The sequence below is a fragment of the Solanum dulcamara genome, chromosome 10, assembly GCF_947179165.1.
Source record: "Solanum dulcamara chromosome 10, daSolDulc1.2, whole genome shotgun sequence".
NCBI classification, from domain to species: Eukaryota; Viridiplantae; Streptophyta; class Magnoliopsida; order Solanales; family Solanaceae; genus Solanum; species Solanum dulcamara.
In genome coordinates, this window is record NC_077246.1 from 11,512,413 (window position 1) to 11,530,641 (window position 18,229).

The 18,229-nt window shown below is 37.3% G+C and overlaps 1 protein-coding gene across 4 annotated transcripts in view; it reads right to left on the reverse strand.

Moving 5' to 3' along the window:
• Window positions 1–18: 18 nt before the first annotated feature.
• Window positions 19–18,229, reverse strand: part of LOC129870364 (uncharacterized) — a 44,617-nt gene continuing 26,406 nt past the window's right edge. For all 4 annotated transcript variants that reach the window (XM_055945124.1, XM_055945123.1, XM_055945122.1 and 1 more), the window contains 10 exons: window positions 13,026–13,167; window positions 12,827–12,910; window positions 10,301–10,462; window positions 10,137–10,224; window positions 9,052–9,129; window positions 5,361–5,427; window positions 5,189–5,288; window positions 911–1,027; window positions 766–822; window positions 19–512 (listed from right to left, as the gene is read on the reverse strand). In XM_055945124.1, the coding sequence (XP_055801099.1) occupies window positions 375–512; window positions 766–822; window positions 911–1,027; window positions 5,189–5,288; window positions 5,361–5,427; window positions 9,052–9,129; window positions 10,137–10,224; window positions 10,301–10,462; window positions 12,827–12,910; window positions 13,026–13,167 (1,033 nt within the window). In that variant the 3' untranslated portion in view covers window positions 19–374. The remainder of the gene's footprint in view (window positions 513–765; window positions 823–910; window positions 1,028–5,188; window positions 5,289–5,360; window positions 5,428–9,051; window positions 9,130–10,136; window positions 10,225–10,300; window positions 10,463–12,826; window positions 12,911–13,025; window positions 13,168–18,229) is intronic.

Consider the following 18,229-nt stretch of genomic DNA (forward strand, 5'->3'; position numbering starts at 1 on the left):
GATTTGAGGCAATACCCTTTTTGGGTACGTGTACTTTTTACAACAGTAAATCCAAATACACAAAGGTTTCCAAAGAATTAAAACTGATTGACAACACAAGCATAGATCATAAACCAATGAACTTTCCCAGGTAAACTATAGAATACACGATCGTCGAAGTGAATAAACCAAAGTAGAAAATTGAAATGAAGAGACACTATAGACATAAAAACCTACTCTCGAACACCAGAGAAATCTAAATTAGTATACATTATGAAAGCTATCAACTTGATGAAGAAGAAAAAAGATGGATGCTTAACTTAAGAACAAAATAAGACAATAGTGACAAAATAAGCTACACTCCAATTTTGCAGAACATGTTATTTTCCTGCTTTTTACGACTCTTCCCTTTGTATAAGTCCACGGTTGTTGAGAAACTCGATTGTAGATTGAAGATATTTGTTTTCGGAGCTCAAAGATAGCTTGGCAGTTTCAACCAGCTTGGAGCAAATATCTGATGCTCCTTTACATACCTACTTAACAAGCATTCTAGGATTAAACGATGGAACTTTGACTATTTACTAGCATCAAACCATACAAGCGATCCAACATTTCAACGTCCGTCCATAAGAGGTAGGAAAGATTTGAAAAAGCTTTCTCTTTCGTAATTGGTATTGGTACCAATTTGAACGTCTTGGATATTAGGTTCATTTTTATATACCAACCAGGACATCAGGTCCTAGAGTCAATGTATTCAGGAAAAAAAAAACAAGAACTGTGACTTACTTCAAAAGAAGATGCAACAGCATTGCAAGCATCAAGTGCTAGATTTCCTCGGGCAGCCTTCAAAGAAAGTATTCAGACTTAGCTTAATAATGGCCCCCTTATTCTTTTATCTTTCATGGAGAGCAAAGGATAAGCAAGATGTTACCTGTATTGGTTCTTGTAAAACAGTATCGAGTAAGCTCTGAAGAAGAACAGTAGAAAATGAAAAAAGCTCTTGCAGATATTGTTGATCACAATAGAACAAAGAGTCATTGCCCATAACCTGGATGCATGATAAATCAATACAGAGAGGGTAAAGCACTAGGACACTAGAAAGACGAAAAATATGTAGCTATCAAATCAAAGGAATGAAAACTAGTAAGAGAATGAAGGTGATTCCTTATTTAGGACAATCTTTCACATATCCATCATTTATTAACGTAGTACCCAAAAGTGCAAGTTGTTATGCCAACAACAATAATTTTATCTGCCAATCTGACCTTTCTCAAAAGAAAAAAATATATTTATAATGGCATTTCTTCCGGTAAATGAAATGCCCACATGTATAGTTTCTCATTCACCAGTAAATAAAATGGACACATGTAGGACGACCTTATATGACGAAATGTCAATACACACCTTGTTTTTTATCAAGTTATACTCGTGCACCATTCATCCTACACACCCTCTGTAATGGCCACCCAAGATGTTGCCGGAAGAAAGCCAAGTTTTAGAACTATCTCGGTGAGAAAACAAGAGAAGAGTAGAGTAATGACCTGATGTATACAAGACACTTGTTTATAGGTGTCAAACACAACACATGACGTAAGATTGAATCCCCTCAAACCTGGGAGTCAACCTTACTTACAAAAGGGAGCACATATGGAGTACTCCTATTCCTTTGTCATCTCATAAGGAATCTAAGAGATCACAAAGAGAAACACGATCTTCTAAATACATACCTTTACACCAAAAGTAAAAAGAGCTAGACATTTTATTTTCAATTTCTGTATACTACTATACTATTATTTTCCTCTTACTTGGGGCTGATACATTTGAGACGAGGGTCTTTCGGAAACAACCTCTCTATCTCCATGAGGTAGTGGTGAGGTCTGCGTACTTTTTACCCTCCCCAAACCCCACTTGTGGGATTTTACTGGGTATGTTGTTGTTGTTTTACCATGCTATCTTGTTGGTTTTTTTAAACGATGCGGCAGCAAAAAGGGGTTAAAATGACTCTCTTTGGATTGAAATGACTTTCAATTGCTTTTCAATAATTTTACTAAGCATTGAGGGGCTTTAAATAGCCAACATAAAATACATCTGCATAATTTGAAATTTAAAATAACCTAAAATATCTCAACAACTCAAACAACCTAACTAAAATTCAAAATTCAAATTCATTTAAACTAAACAACTTATTTTTCTAAAAATTACTGCAGTAACTAAAAGCAAGTTTCAACATATCTTCAAAACATCCCTGGTTCCTTTCCTCCCAAATTGTCCACCAGATACAAACTTAATATAAATACTCTAACAAAAACCCTCAACATTCTTGTAGTACCTCTCTAAGAGAAAAATCATTCTCCCCCCCCCCCCCTTTCTCTCCACTTACACCCTCTCATCAGCAGTTTTAGCAAGGGATGGGATCTTCTTCTTCTCCGTTTTTTTTTTGATAAGGTAAGAGATTATCTTTGCATGGGCATCAGGAAGATGCTAAATTACAAAAAGGTTATAGAAGGGTAAATCAAAAATTTCAGCACTGGTATAAGGAGTCTAAGCTAGAACTAAGGAGCTAATGTGTCCAAAAACATGTCAATGCTATTAACAAAGGTAAGAGAATTCCAAATGAACAAATTAACTAAACATTTAGAGTGTGTTTGGGATGAAGTTGGCTTGAATGTTTTGGAAAATGTTTTCCAAATCAACTTATTTTCCTCAAATTTAAGGAAAATGACTGACCTCCAAAAAGTAAGAAAAACATTTTTCAAAACTCTTTCCCAACCTCACACCTCAACTTTCCACTCTAACTCAAATCTCAGGTACCGATTCCCGATACTAATCCGGGATTCGACTCCTGATTTTTGATTCGAGAGCTGACTCCTGACCTTGATTCGAGACCCAACTCCTGAGTCCCGGGTCGAATCCCAATTTGGGTGTTGGGTCCCGGAAAGATTCAAGGTCGAATCCTGAGTCAGGTTTTCGGGTCGGGTCCAGAGTCAAGTATCGAGGTGGGGTTTCAAGTTGGGTGTCTAGGTCAGATCCCGATTCGCAAGTCGAGTCTCTGTCGAGAGTCAAGGTTGGGTCCTAGTTTGGAAGTCAAAATCTAGGTCAGGAGTCAGGGTCAGGTTCCATATCGGGTGTCGGGGTCGGATTCCGGATTGGTCATTGGGATCATGTCCCGGTTCGGTGTCGGGGTCCGGGTCGGGTCCCAATTCGAATGTAGGGTCTCGGTTTGATTATTGGGGTTGGTTTCTGGGTTAGAAACTATTTTCCTACAAAATATTTTCTACTCTCTAGACAAAATAAAAGATATTTTCTGAAAAATATTTTTCATTCACCAACCAAATACTAGAAAAAATTCTCCACTCACCGACCAAAAATGAGAAAATAAGTTAGAAACCAACTTGTTCTCAAAGAAAAACATTTTCCTTCATACCAAACACAACCTTAGTCTTCAGAGAGTGAGTGGGATTTGAAATTCCATCGAAGCATCTGCGATTCCTTTCATTATAGATAATGAGAAAATGACATGTATCCAAGGAATCTTACAATTTAATCCTTAGACATCTTTACGTATATGCCTACACTCTTTGGTTTGTATTGCTTGAAAGAAAATTAAAGATGCTAACACAAGAAAAAAAGGGTCTATATAAACACGATGAAAGGTTTGTTCTTCATAAGCCTTATCCATGCATTAATCAAGTATCCCTTGGTCCCAAATTAATTGACTTATTTCTCTGCATATTATCCAGAAATAAGGAAATGTGCAGTTCTTCCATAACCTCTTTCTGCTAGCTCCCAACCTGATAATCGACATTTCTGCCACAGCTCTCAAAAACAGTGTACTTGATTTAAGCATAAACTATCAAAGCCGAAAGTTCCAAAAATAACCTACAATGTAACAACAGGTGTTGATGTTATCTCCTGTTGTTGCTTTATAGACAACAGTTAATGATAATACATTTTTTTTCCTTATCATTGTCTAATGCCAAAATAGCATCCTATACTGCATATGACATAGAAAATTCCACCATCCTTGAAGCTCTAGATCTTCATAATGATTTCCAAAAGGCCATTGCTTCTACACATTGAACAGAACTGAACATGATAGCATGACTTTACTGTGAAGTATTTACTAGATCACTCTTTCAAAATCTAACAATCATCCTCTCTGAACTGTGTGGGATGTATAACCTCTGGAAGAATGTTTTCACCTCTTCAAATTCTCAGCCCTGTAAAGGTCTTACAAGAATATATCTCAAGTCACCTGCACACGCCACTTTTATGGACCTCCGCACCATGATCTTGTCACTCTTAACAGAAAATAAATTTGGGAAGCCTTCTTTCGATGTGGTGTCACCATACCATACATCAAGACAGAACCGTATTCAGTAAACAGTTTCCACCTAGAATCCAATAAACATTGAAAAGATCAGCTTCTCTTCATAATCCTTTTACAAACGCTTGTCCCCTTAAGTAGCTGTCACCTCCTTAACATTCATATCAGTCACATCCATACTTCACCTAAATCACCTTCTTCCCATTGCATTCTCCTCACATGTGAATCTCCTTAACCATCTTCCCATAGTAAAAGTATCTAATATAAGAAGAGCCAGCTCATCCAGATGACGGGAGTGAATCATTTCGTTCAACCCATCTCATTTCTTAATAAGCTGACTTTAGCAGGAATATTATTTCTTCCTACTTGGCTATAGCTGATGCATTGCACAGCAGTGACACCTATCCCTTGGATCGGAATTCATCTAATCATCACTAATATAAATGTTAGAAGTGGTTGCTATATAATGTTCTATGTCACCGCTGCCATTAAAAATAATATTCACAAGAGGAGAACAGCCATCCTGTATGCTAAGCTAGATAACAGGATATCAAAGTGCTCGACTTACATACTTAATCAGAAAGGACCTGAGCATATAGGACTAAATACTGAAAGATGATGATGCAGTGCATCTTTAAGAAAATGTTCCCTTTCTTAAGAATATAACACTCCAAATCTTAATATTTACAAGACTAATTTGCTAGGGCCTAATTATAACAGCAGGAAGGTCACCTACATAAATCATCTTTAATTATTTTAGCACAAATGATACCCTCCTACAAGCTTAACCACATACTAATTGTTTCCTAGCATGGAAAACTACACATCTGAAGATAGATGTAATGTACAACCAAGTTCATAATTATGAAACAACGGGAATACCTCATCATGTATTGCATGGTACAGGAGATTATTCTGGGATAATGCAGCAACTGTTAAGATGAGTGCACATAACACCTTTGTCTTCATACTTGGCAGCATCCTATAACACAACAATAGAACATTAATAGAGAATGGAAAGCAAATGATAAAAGGAGATGTAAGGGTGTCTCACCATGACAAGGAGCTGAGGATGGAAAACATATTCCTGGGAATGCTACTGACTCCTAGCTCAATGTTACCTAGAGGGCAAATCCAGGAGATAAGGCAATGTCGTAAGGCTCATTGGAAGTATAACATGATCTTCAATCTAAGATTTTGACATCTAAACATCTTACCACACTTATATCAATAGCTTTTTGCTTATATTAGTTAGGAAGATGTTACCTGACTCAATTTATTTTTCCAAAAACTTCAGGCAGAAAATCAGTTGATGCTTATCAAAAAGAAAATTCAGTTTATGCAGTTCTTTGACAACGTTCTAGGACCTTAAGCAGTATCAAATTATTTGTTCCCAATGTCAAATATATATCCAAATTGTAGAAAATTGGATACCAACTGTGACCAATCTTATGCAAGTGCTTAAAGAGTTCATCTCAAAGAGTTCAACAACTCCATGATTGGCAGCATAATTTCTACAAAATATAGAACTATAACTGATTGAAAACTACAGGCCGATTCCCGAAATGCCTTTCTGGATATTCCTCAATGTCCCCTTCATCACATTAAAAGTTCTATATTTCTATTTCTGCAAAGTTACCAAGAGACATTTCATGATCCAACTCTGAAACTTTTTGCTTCTCCATCACTTAGTTTTAGTGACCATATGATCTAGTAGTACTCTCTAGCCTCTCCTTGCACAATCTTGGACGCTCGACACTCACGGTGAAGAATATTGTAAATATATCGTTAATCAATTAGTATTAGTCCAATTAATTAGATTGATTCTTTCTTGTTTTGGCACTTGTACATTTACTATTTGAATGTACAAAAGCTTGGAGTAATAATTAAGCCGAGTTTCACTCAATTCTTCCTTTCTTGTCAATTTTTTCTCACATGATATTTGAGCATTGGTCAGAAAATGTTGATTGATACTGATAACTTAATTATAGGAGTAGAATGATATTGTATTGAATATAATTGATTATGTGAAATTATTCTCAAAAACAAAATTGATTATGTGATATTGTCTTTCCTTATTTAGTCTTAGGACTCATTGAATAAGTACCCATACTCATGGGTTGTATATTCATAAAGAAATACAAAGAAGCCTTTTCTTCTTCTTGATAATTATTCCAGGGGACCTTGGATATTCTTGATGAGAATCGATCTAGATTGTTTTTTCATTTTCAAACTCTCCATGCTAAAGTCCAAAATCAATTTGGGATTTCTATTCGCACGTTTGTAGTGATAATGTGCCGGAATATTTATCTTCTCCATTTTAGTAGTTTTATGAACTCTCATGGGATCATTTATCAAACATTTATCCTTAATTCCCTATACATCTCAACAAAATGGTACAGTTGAGACTGCTCGCATCCTACTCATAAAATCTCATGTTATATTACATTTTTGGGATACAGTTCTCAAATCTTATTATCTTACTAATCGCATACTTTCCTCAACTATCTCTAAATCAAGTTCCATGACTATTTTGTTTCGCTATTCACCTTTGTTCTCTCTTCCACCTCATGTGTTTGGAAGTATGTATTTGGTCAATAACTCTACTCCAAGAAAAGACAAGTCAGCCCCTCATGCTCTTAAGCGCATGTTTTTAGGTTACTCAAGGGTGCAAAAAGTATATTGGCGTTACACACTTGACCTACAATGGTACCTTATGTATGTTGATGCCGCCTTGTTGAAACTCAACCATACTTCACACTCTCCTCTTCTGACAACCTAAACATTGTTTAGGTGTTACCAGCTCCATCTTTTAGGGATTCTGTCATCATCTCTCCTTCATCTTCTCTCACAATTCCACCATCTATAGTTCACCACCTACAGTTCCGTCATCTACAACTTCACCACTCTTGACTTATCATCGATGTGAGCATGCAACATCAGGTCCAGATGATTCACGTCCTGCATCAGATCTTCAGCTACTATGGACTTGCCTCATAGTCGACTCTTTGCAATTTGGAGAAGTATTTGATCCACTAGTAACCTCAATCCCCTTTATACTTGTTTGAGTTGTCATCTATCATCGGCCCATTATATCTCTGTGCCCTGTTTGTCCTATGTTTTTATCCCCAAGTCTATAGGTGAAACGTTCTCTCATCCTGGATTGTGACTTGCTACTATTGAGGAGGTATCTGCTTTACCCAATAATAGTACTTGAGAGCTTGTTTCTCATCCAGTAAATTTGCATTGGTTGTCCGCAGGTTTATATAGTTAAACTGTCCAGGCGATCAAATTGATAGACTTAAGACTCGCCTTGCGACCAAATGTTACATTCAGATATTTGGGCTTTGATTACAATGGTACTTTCTCACCCGTGCAAAAATAAAATATTTTTGTCTTTTTTTGCATCCATGGTTGATATTTGTAATTGACCTCCTTATTAGTTGGGCATTAAGAATGTTTTTCTCCATGATGATCTTGACGAATGGTTTATATAGAGCAACCACCTGACTTTGTCACTCAGGGGAGTCCACTGGCCTTGTTCGTCAAGTGCATAGACCAGTTTCTGGTTTAAAACAGGCCGCTCTAGCCTGATTTGGTAAGTTCATCACAATTATGCAGGAGTTGGCATGACTTTTAGTGCAACTGATCATTCTGTGTTCTATAGGTATTCTGCTCTAAGTCTTTGGATCAACTTAGTGGGTTATGTTAATGATATAGTCATTATTGGCAATGATCAAGATGGTATCACTGGATTGAAGCAATATCTCTTTCAGCACTTCCAAACTAGGGTCTTGGTAGATTGAAGTATTTTCTAGGCATTTGAGTTTGCTCAGTCTAAGTCAGGTATTGTCAATTCACAACAGAAATATACACTAGACATTCTAGAGGAGACAGGAATGGCAGGCTGCAGACCCATTCACACTCCTATGGACCCAAATGCTAAGCTTCTGCCAAGATAGGGGGAGCCCCTTAGTGATCCTGAAAGATATAGGCGACTGGTTAGTATGTTGAACTACCTTATAGTGACTCGACCTGACATTGTCAATCTTGTAACTGTTGTAAGTCAATTTATGGACTTTCCAAGTGCTAGTCATTGGAATGTAATTGTTCGTATTTCTTCTATATGAAAAAGGACTACCTTTTGAAGATCAAAGTCAAGCTCGGATCATTGGATACATAGACGTGGATGGGCCAGATCACCTTCTTATAGACAATCTACGTTTGGATAGTGTTCTACTAGGAGGTAATTTGATATTTTAGAAGAACAAGAAATAGAATGTAGTTTCTCAAGCTAGTGCAGAAAAAAATTATCAGGCAATGGTTGTGGGCAACTTGCCAATTAGTTTGGATCAAACAGTTGATCAGAAGTTAGAATTTGCAGATATCAATCAAATGAATCAATCTTCTCTTCATATTGTATCAGATCTGGTTTCTTCTACCAGAACTAAACATTTCCCTCCTATAGAAGTTTCCTACTTTATTAGAGCATTTTAGCCATGGTTATTGGGATTTTGGAAAATTTCAAACTTGTTCTGATTTGTTCTAGCCCATCACATACATCTATATGCAGTTCGTTCAAATAAATTCTTGACACTACAGGTTCACCAGGTGGCCATTCTCAAGCAGTTGATATTACTATGTCTTGCTTACAACATGCTGTTCTAAGTTCCAAGATAACAAGCTATAAAGACTTAACAAAGGACAAGCAAAATAGAAGAATTGAAGAGGAACAGATCAAAAACCTGGAATCATAACAATAAGACTGCAAAATTTGCATAATGTTGATAGAAACCCATCAATGTCCTTGGGCATCCTTGAGCCTGCAGATAATGTAATTGCAATTCAACATTTTACCACGGAAAACCATGATAAAACTGGGGTTGAATATCTTAAATCTGGTTGCTTCTTGATACAGCAGCATGCATAACCTCTCAAATTCAGACAGAGGCTTCACAACAGATGCAAAAGACACTTTAATTTGAGTATTTGATCAGGTCCAGAGTCAAAGATATACGGGGTCAAACATGAAAAGATCTTGGAGAACTCAAGTAAATGGAAACAGCAATATGTGCTCCACACAATTATTGCACCTTGTTACTGCTCTGACACTGAGAACTTTGCCTTCGCTTTTCCTCTTTATTATCTTGTCATCATTATATTCACTAATATTATCTCCAACAGTTCAAAAGGCAAAATATCCCATTCCCTAACAACTCAAACGCTCATATACAAAGGCTAGACTCACGGAGCATCTCCAAAACCTCTAAGCTGCACACACCATTTGGTGCAAGTAATTATTTTTTTTAAAGTTGTAAAATGTGAATAGATGCAATAAGCACTTCATCCATCCTCCCAGAAGAGGAAATCATGTCATTTTTAACTGATCATGAGCAGAATATGATTTTTTTTCATAAGCTTGACTTCATTGTTGTTCTCAATAATAAACTAGATGCTTAATTATCCATTGCCGATGTTATGATAGTAAGCTTTCTACTTATGTTAAAGCAAGTGAGAATGAAACTGTGTTACCTTTTATATCAAATAATAAGTCACCTATTATATGTATCATACTGGATATTCCAGGCAATGGCTATATAAACTAACTCAGAATCAAGAGAGGAACTTTACTCCAAAATCAGTTTCAAAAAGTTACTGTAAGGTGGAACATTTACAGGATAGGAAGAGGAATAGAGAAAGCATTGAAAGAAATCATCCAGCTCGATTTAATCTTGTGAAGTGCAAGTCTACAACTTCCAGTCTACTACTAATATGCACCACCAATATGCCCGAGCCATTTGGAGAATAATTCATAGAGACATAGACAAACCTTCCAATAAGTCAACATTATGCAAGCACCTCAATGCTGAATCTACAAGTCCATCTGAGTGAGAAACTAAACCAGCCATTAATGCAACCTAAGAGACCAAAAAAAAAAGATTCTTCCGAATTAACAGCAGCGCAAAATAAGAAAAAAGAAAGAACTAACATTACCTCTGCAGTTTCCAAGTAGAGGTTTAACTGTTTCATATGAGATGGGATAGATGGTATTGTAACTTCACTGCATGCTATACAAGATTTGACAAAAATGACATCAATAATGTCATTCCGTGTAGCTTTAACCACCAGTAAATTGCTGGAATGAACAATCCTTTCCTGAAAGAAGCAGAAGATAAATCTTACAGCCAGTACAATCTTGGTACTGATGAATACCAAAAAGTTACCTTTCTCAAAAAGAGAAGCAGAAGATACCAGAGCTGTCACTCATCAACAAGGACTACTTGGAGCAATAATCAGTTTCAAAATATCTAAACCGAGCTCAAAACTTTCTACTATGTCCAAATTCTACACCATGCTACCTTAAAAGGCAGCCAAGGGATCTTGATAGCACTGTTAAAAGGAAACAACAAGAAAACCTACCACCTCAGTCCCAAGTTAGTTAGTGTCAGCTCTATGAATCCTCATATAAATGGCGCTCCTTTAGACCAATTACAGTCCAATATTCAATAATTTTGGTTTTGGAACACTAGAAATTCTCTATATGCTTTTCACTCCCTTACGAAATTATAAGACTCCATGAATCAATGTACCTAAATCAGCATACCAATATGACTAAGCCTTAATCTTAACTACTCCCTTTGTTCCATTTTATATGATACTCTTTCCTTTTTAGTATGTTCCAAGAAGAATTGACACTTTTCTGTAATTGTAAACTTTTTAACTTTAAACTTCCTGTTTTACCTTAATGAAATGCTCTTCAAACCACATAAATGTCATGGCATATTTAAATCCTTAAGTTGTAAAAGCCGTTCTTTCTTTCTTAAACTTTGTGCCAAGTCAAACACCGCATATAAACTAATCAAAGTAGTTGATATCACCTATATGGATATTTTCCTTCTACTGTGTTCTAAATTTTGTTAAATCTACAAGGGGTTTCAAGAAATTGTAGGTCTTTTGAGACAACTTCCTATCACATATGTCTATTTTAGCTCCCTTTTAACACAGAATGGTGCAAGTTATGTTAGAAAGCAAAGGGCCTTTTTTAACTGGTTTTATAAATAAAGAACCTTCAATAATATTTTCATTTTTGTGGGAAAAAAGGAGTAATTTTGCATGAATCAACTCATCGAACTTACGTTTATTACAAGTCATGCAGTGCAATATAGAGGATCAATTTTCTCCTTTTCTGGGTTAGAATAAAGTATTTATTAATATTATACAAAGTTGGTGTTGTCTAGTACAAATATTTACAAATTACAAGTACATATTAAGCTTCCTAAAGTCTAACCAATATTTATACAAGTTGCAAGTTCTTGTTTACACCAAAAATATAGTTTAGATAAAAGAGAACTCTTAATATGCAACAATGAGTTGTCAATCCTTTCAAAAGTTATTTGTTAACTTTACCCTTTACCTTTCCATGAAAGATTAAGAAACAAATCCGTTCATTTGCAAAAGTCCATGTTTCTTGACCCAAAATAAACACTCTTCTGGCAAAAAAATAATTCAATGTGAATGAACTCCATTGTTTTGCTAGAAAATTATTCTGCTTATCCTCCATGTCTGTAAAGGTTACAAGAGTTCACCATACTATCAAAGTTAGGCTAATAAAAGGAAACTTTTGTTTAGATACTAAAGAACTTATTATGTTCACTGCAGGATGACTATAGAGAAGCTTTTCTTGACTTACCTTTTCATCAAAAAATAAATAAATAACACGGATAAGCTTTTCGTTGCATATCCCATGGTTCAATTGTTCCTAACAATAATCAAAGATTTAGAAAGGACCCTAATAGAATATCAGCTATTTGACACTCCAGCTTTCTGGACATATTTGTTTCCTGTGCACTGCACTTCCCCTAATAGTAGTACTTCTTTAACTGCAGTATTAATAAGTTTGATCTTTTCTTTGGATAAATATTACTCCTTCAATTCCCTAACACTAATCTAAATTCTCCTTGACATTCATATCATGAGTGTTAGTTGAAACAATTGATTGTAGGTAAAAATGTGGACACTCAAGATAAATATTTCCTAACATCCTTTCATGTTTCTATGAAGGAAGACTTCCATAGCTTTGTGAGAAAATACTCCACCACACCAGACCACTTCCAATATACAGGGAAAAACAGGTTAGGGAGAAGGCAATGTGTCATACGATCACTATTACATGCACCACGTCCAGAAATAGCCACACCAATATGCACACATACACAGTAAACGAGGAGAGGAAGTACAGTAAAGGTCTTTCAGGTAAACTGGAAAGAATAGTTCTCTTCAAAACACATAAATAACATCATACCACCAACTGACAGGGATAAAAAGAACTGGGGACAAGAAGTAAGAGTCGAGGATATTGTAAACCTCTACAAAGTGAAATCACATTCATATTACAGAAACATAAAAAGAAATCACATAACCAAAAACTGACCCCTATGCATAATTCATGGAAGCAGAGAATAAGCAAGATTTTTCAGTAATCCATTCAGGATATCTTTGCATATTTTGGAGAACATTAACCTTGACTTCACTCATGCTTCCAAAAGCTCCACGGCACTGAACCAAAAAAGCTAAGTGGCATTCAACTTCAGAACCATAATCAACCTGAATATTATGATCAAGAAATGATTTAGAACAGGTAAAGCACTAATGTGTTGTACTTCACATCTCTTGACCTAACTACAAGAAGAGATATTATTTGCAAGCAATATTTCATTACCATGTGTATAAAACGAGAAACTAAGTGTGCTGAATGGTTGTTATCCTTTTCCTTAATAGTTGAGAGATCTATGCTATCATGCAAGGACCTTGAAACTTCGAAAAGGAATTGAATGGTTGTAGGATCTCGAACACAAGAATTCCTAACAGAGAAAAGAAGAAAAGAAGATAAATGACAATTATATTTTCATCAGATAAACTGACAATTTGTTTTCATTTTCCAAAAAGATCTCTTCCCAATAAAACCATCAGTTACCTTTGCAGCAAATTCAACATCAGCTAAGTTCAATAGAAAGAGTTTAAGGCCAACAATGTTGTATGGGGGTGAATGTTGGGCATCTAAAGAACATGTCCACAAGGTCATTGTCGCAGATATGTGAATATTAAGATGGACGTGCGTTCATACAAGATTAGATAAGATCATAAATGATCACATCCATGAGCAGGTGCAAGTAGCTTATACAGAGAATAAAATGAGAGAATATCGCTTGAGCTAATTTGGCCACATGTTAGGTAGGACTGACTCTAGATACACCGTCTCTTAGATGTGAAAACATGATGATTGAATGTGTTGAAAGAGGACGAGGTAGATCTAAAATCACATGGAAAAAAGTTAACTCAAGAGATTTAGAATGTCTCGGAATTCAGGGAGATCTAGCAAACGATAGAAAACAATTTTTTTTCAGAATGGTAAGCTTTACTTCTATATTATCCACAAGTATACTACACCAAACATGTAGTCCCCCATCACAAAAGTTGTTTCTTTACAAAATCCTAGTATGTCTAATTACAGCCAGTCAATTACATTAAAAACATCTTCTGTGCTGTCTATAACTACTTGTTTACACCAAAATAGTAAAGGCCTAAGCATTCCATCTTGATCTTCTGTATATTGCTTCTTTTGCCTTCAAAACATCTCTGATTCCTCTCTTTCCATATAGTCCACCAAATACATGCTGGAACCATCTTCCATCTCTCCTCCTTCTTCCCTGCATTACCATCACTGATCCAGCTTCTTAGTACTTCTTTGATTCTCCCAGTTTTCACCCACCTTATTTTCCTCTTGTGGATGAACATCTGCCACAGCTGGTCTGTCCATTTACAATGCAGAAAGAAGTGATTGACTGTCTCTATCTGTTCTTCACATAGATAGCATCTAGAGCATAGGTTAAATTTCCTCTTGTTAAGGTTTTCATGAGTAAGGACTGCTTCCTTTGCCAGTAGCCATGTAAATTAGTTTACCTTATAGGGTACCTTGATCTTCCAGATCATTCTCCATGGCCATCCTATCTCTTGAGTATTTGTTGCTGTCAAATCTTTGTAAGCTGACCTGACAGTAAAAATACCCCTGCTATCCACCTTCCACACCGGTCTGTCCTTTTCTTCTGTCAAATTGAAATTTTGAGGGATTGTATTCTGAAAAGCTGCTATCAAGGTTATCTCTCAGTCATTTAGGTTCCTTCTCAAATGGAGATTCCAACCTTGTCCTGTCCATAGATCAGCCACAGTAGCATCCTGAGCTTGGCTTAAATCGTATAGCTCAGGAAAAGTCTGCTTCAGAGGCCATTGCCCACACCATATATCCTTCCAGAAGGCCACCTTCTCTCCATTTCCAACCTTGCAACTTGTTCTTGAAGAAACTAGTTGCCATAGGTTCCTGATGGATCTTTAAACACTACAGTTATAAGGGGTTGTCACCTCCTCTGTCATCCATCTGTCCTGCATACCATAATTTGTTTTGATCACCTCTTTCCATAACACTTCTTCTGGAGATGCAAACTTCCACAACCACTTCATCATTAGACTTTTGTTGTGTATGTTTAGTTCCCTGATATTCAAGCCCCCACCTTTCTTACTTTCCAGTAGCTCCTCCCATTTCACTAGATGATATTTCTTTTTGTCTTCACTTCCTTTCCATAGAAAATTTCTCTTAACAGCATCTAGTCTGTTATTCACACTGGCTGGGGTAGGAAAGACTGACATCATATATGAAGGGATAGAGTTCAATACACTATTAACCAATGTAAGTCTACCACCTGAGGATAGGTATTGGCTTTTTCAGTTTGCTGGCCTTTTCTCACTTTTCTCTATCACACCACTCCATATGCTCTTGTATTTGTTCTTATCTCCTAAGGGCATTCCCAGGTATGTGGTTGGGAGTTCACCCACTTTCCCCCCTAATTTTTCTGCCAAGTCCTCAATGTTTGGCACTGTATTGACTGGGTATATGAAACTCTTTCTCCAGTTTATATGCAGACCAACTACTGCTTCAAAAATGTGGAAGATAACTCTGAGAATCAACACTTGTTCCCCTATGGCTCCACAAAACACTAGTGTGTCATCTGCATATTGCAGATGTGTTACCTCTAGATTATTGCCTGCTCTGTTTCCCACTTGAAATCCTCTGACCCATCCTCTGGTTTTTGTTGTATGTATTAGATTGCTTAGTCCCAACATGGCAAGGATGAAAGGAAGGGGGACAGTGGATCCCCTTGCCTTAAACCCCTATGGGAGGAGAAAAAACCACATGGGCTTCTATTTATCAGAATTGAGAACTTTACTGTGCTGATACATTGTCTGATCCACTTGAGTCACCTTGAACCAAAGCCCATCCTCTGCAACATATTCGTTAAGAACTCCCAATTTAGGTGATCATATGCTTTTTGAATATCCAATTTACATAGGATCCCTGCCTGTTTGTCTTTTTGTCTTGAGTCCACACACTCATTTGCCACCAGCACTACATCCATGATCTGTCTGTTCTTGATGAAAGCCATTTGTTGCCTATCTACTAACTTATGCATCACTCTTTTCAGCCTTTCTACTAGGACCTTTGCAAAGATTATATACTCCCCCCACTAGAATTATGGGTCTAAAGTCATTTAGTTCCACTGCCCCTACCTTCTTTGGGATTAAAGCCACGAAGGTAGCATTTATACTTTTCTCAAAAGTCCCATCCTTGTGGAAAGCCTTAAAAGTTGCCACTATCTCCTTGCTGATGATGTTCCATCAGTGGCTGAAAAAAGCCATTGTAAATCCATCCGATCCTGGTGCCTTGTCCCCAGCACAGGATTTGATGGCATCTACAATTTCCTGTTCTTCAAAAGGGGCCATTAGCATATTATTATCTTCTTCATTGATCACAGGACAATCTCTCATATTCAGGTCAGGCCTCCAATCTTCAGTTTCTAAGTACAAGTTCTCATAGTACTCAATTACCACCTTTTTCACCTCTTCTGGTTCAGTCACTAACACCTCATTGACTATTGTCAATTGTGTTAACTCTCCTGTGTGCCTTTGTTGTTTTATGGAAAAATCCAGTGGTTTTGTCCCCTTCTTTGAGCCAAGTTACCCTGGACCTTTGTCTCCATGTTGTTTCCTCATGGTTTATTATACCTTCAAACTCTGAGATAAGCGCCAACTTAGAAGCTATCTTCCCTTCCTCCAGGCTTCTTTGTTCTTGTATTCTCTCAAGTTCAGCTAACTAATTTAGGACTGATTGTTTTGTTATTTCAGATTACCATTGACAGTTCTGCTCCATTCTTTCAGCTTGTCTTTCAAGGCCATCAACTTTGATACATGAAATCAGGTTTGACATGGAAATTGAAAGATTCCCACCAGCTTCTTATTCTGTCATTGAATCCTTCTGTATTTAACTACCAGTTTTCAAACTTGAAATATATCTTGGACCCCTCCCATTCTCCACAGTGTAGAAGTATTGTAGCATGGTCTGATACCACCATCTGCATTACTGATTGTTTAATGTTTCTGAAGGTTGAGTCCCAGTCTTCTGAGAACAAAAATCTATCAAGCCTGGCAGCTGTGGTGTGTCTCTCTCCACTCCTCCAAGTGTAATTTCCCCAAGTTAATTCTAGGTCCATCAGTTCCATATCCTCAATGAACTCTGAGAATTGTGTCATTGATGTGTTGATTCTGCTGCCATTGAACTTTTCAGATGGATATCTAACTGTATTAAAGTCCCCACACAGCACCCAAGGGCCATTGATTAGACCTCTGACTGCCCCCAATTCCTGCCATGCTTCCTCTCTTTCTATTCTGTCATTTGGTGCATACACACTTGTGATGTGCCAGTTGAGAACAAAATTCATTCCTGTTACACTTCAAGGCACTTGAGTATTTCCCTACACTGCTGGCCATACGTTCCCAAATTCTTTTGTCCCACATTATGACTATCCCTCCCCTTGTTCCACTTGCCTCCAATTGCACATGGTCAGCCCATCTGCTGCCCCATATTTCTTTGACATAGTATGTAATTTCCACTTCTAGCTTTGTCTCCCGGAAACATACTACATCAGCTTTCCATATCTTCAACATATTCCTAACCATACTTCTTTTCCTCTTGCAGTTCAGCCCCCTTACATTCCAAGATATTATGTTTACCTTCATTGTTCCATGATGGCTAAATACCCCCCTCTACTTCTAGTGCCATTACTTATGAATTTGGTGTCCAATTGTAAACTTTTCAATTCTTGTAGCCCCCTCATTTTGCCATTACCCAATTCATTTAGTGTTCCCCTATCTCCTTGAATATTACTCTCTATCTTCATCAGCAGCTCCTTTGCTTTTTCTTCACAACACTTGAAATTGACTCCAAACTCCACACTGAGTCTGACTATATTCAGTTGTATTCATTCGGATATTTTTAGGCCAGGCTGTTCTTCTTCTGGGAGTTGAATTTGCAATGGCACTACATCTACTGTTGTTTCGCGCTGATTATCTTCTGTTTGTTGTTCCAGGATCACTAACTCTTTCTCCCCCCCCCCCCTCCTTCTCCTTGTTTGGCCCGTCTGTTCCTTAGAAATAGCCGAAATTTTGATGTTAATTATGTCGAAATTTTGGGCCATCTCCGCTGATTGAACTATTTCCCATGCTATTGGGTCTTTAAATAGGCCCAATATCTCTTTCTGGCCCATACCCCTTTTGTCTGTCCTTTTATTAACTTTTTCTTTTAAAATTGGGCCTCCTTTGGCACATGCCCCTTCACTTGAAGTACCCACGTGCCCCTTCACATATTCCACCGACAGGGGTTTTGAACCGGGCTGCCCTTCCCCGGACCCCGCGCATAGCGGGAGCTTTAGTGCACCGGGCTGCCCTTTAGGGGTTTTGAAAACCCTTCCCCAGCCTGTCTTTGGATAATGTCCACCGGATGTTTGCCCCTTTCGTCTCTCTTCTTCTCTGATACTC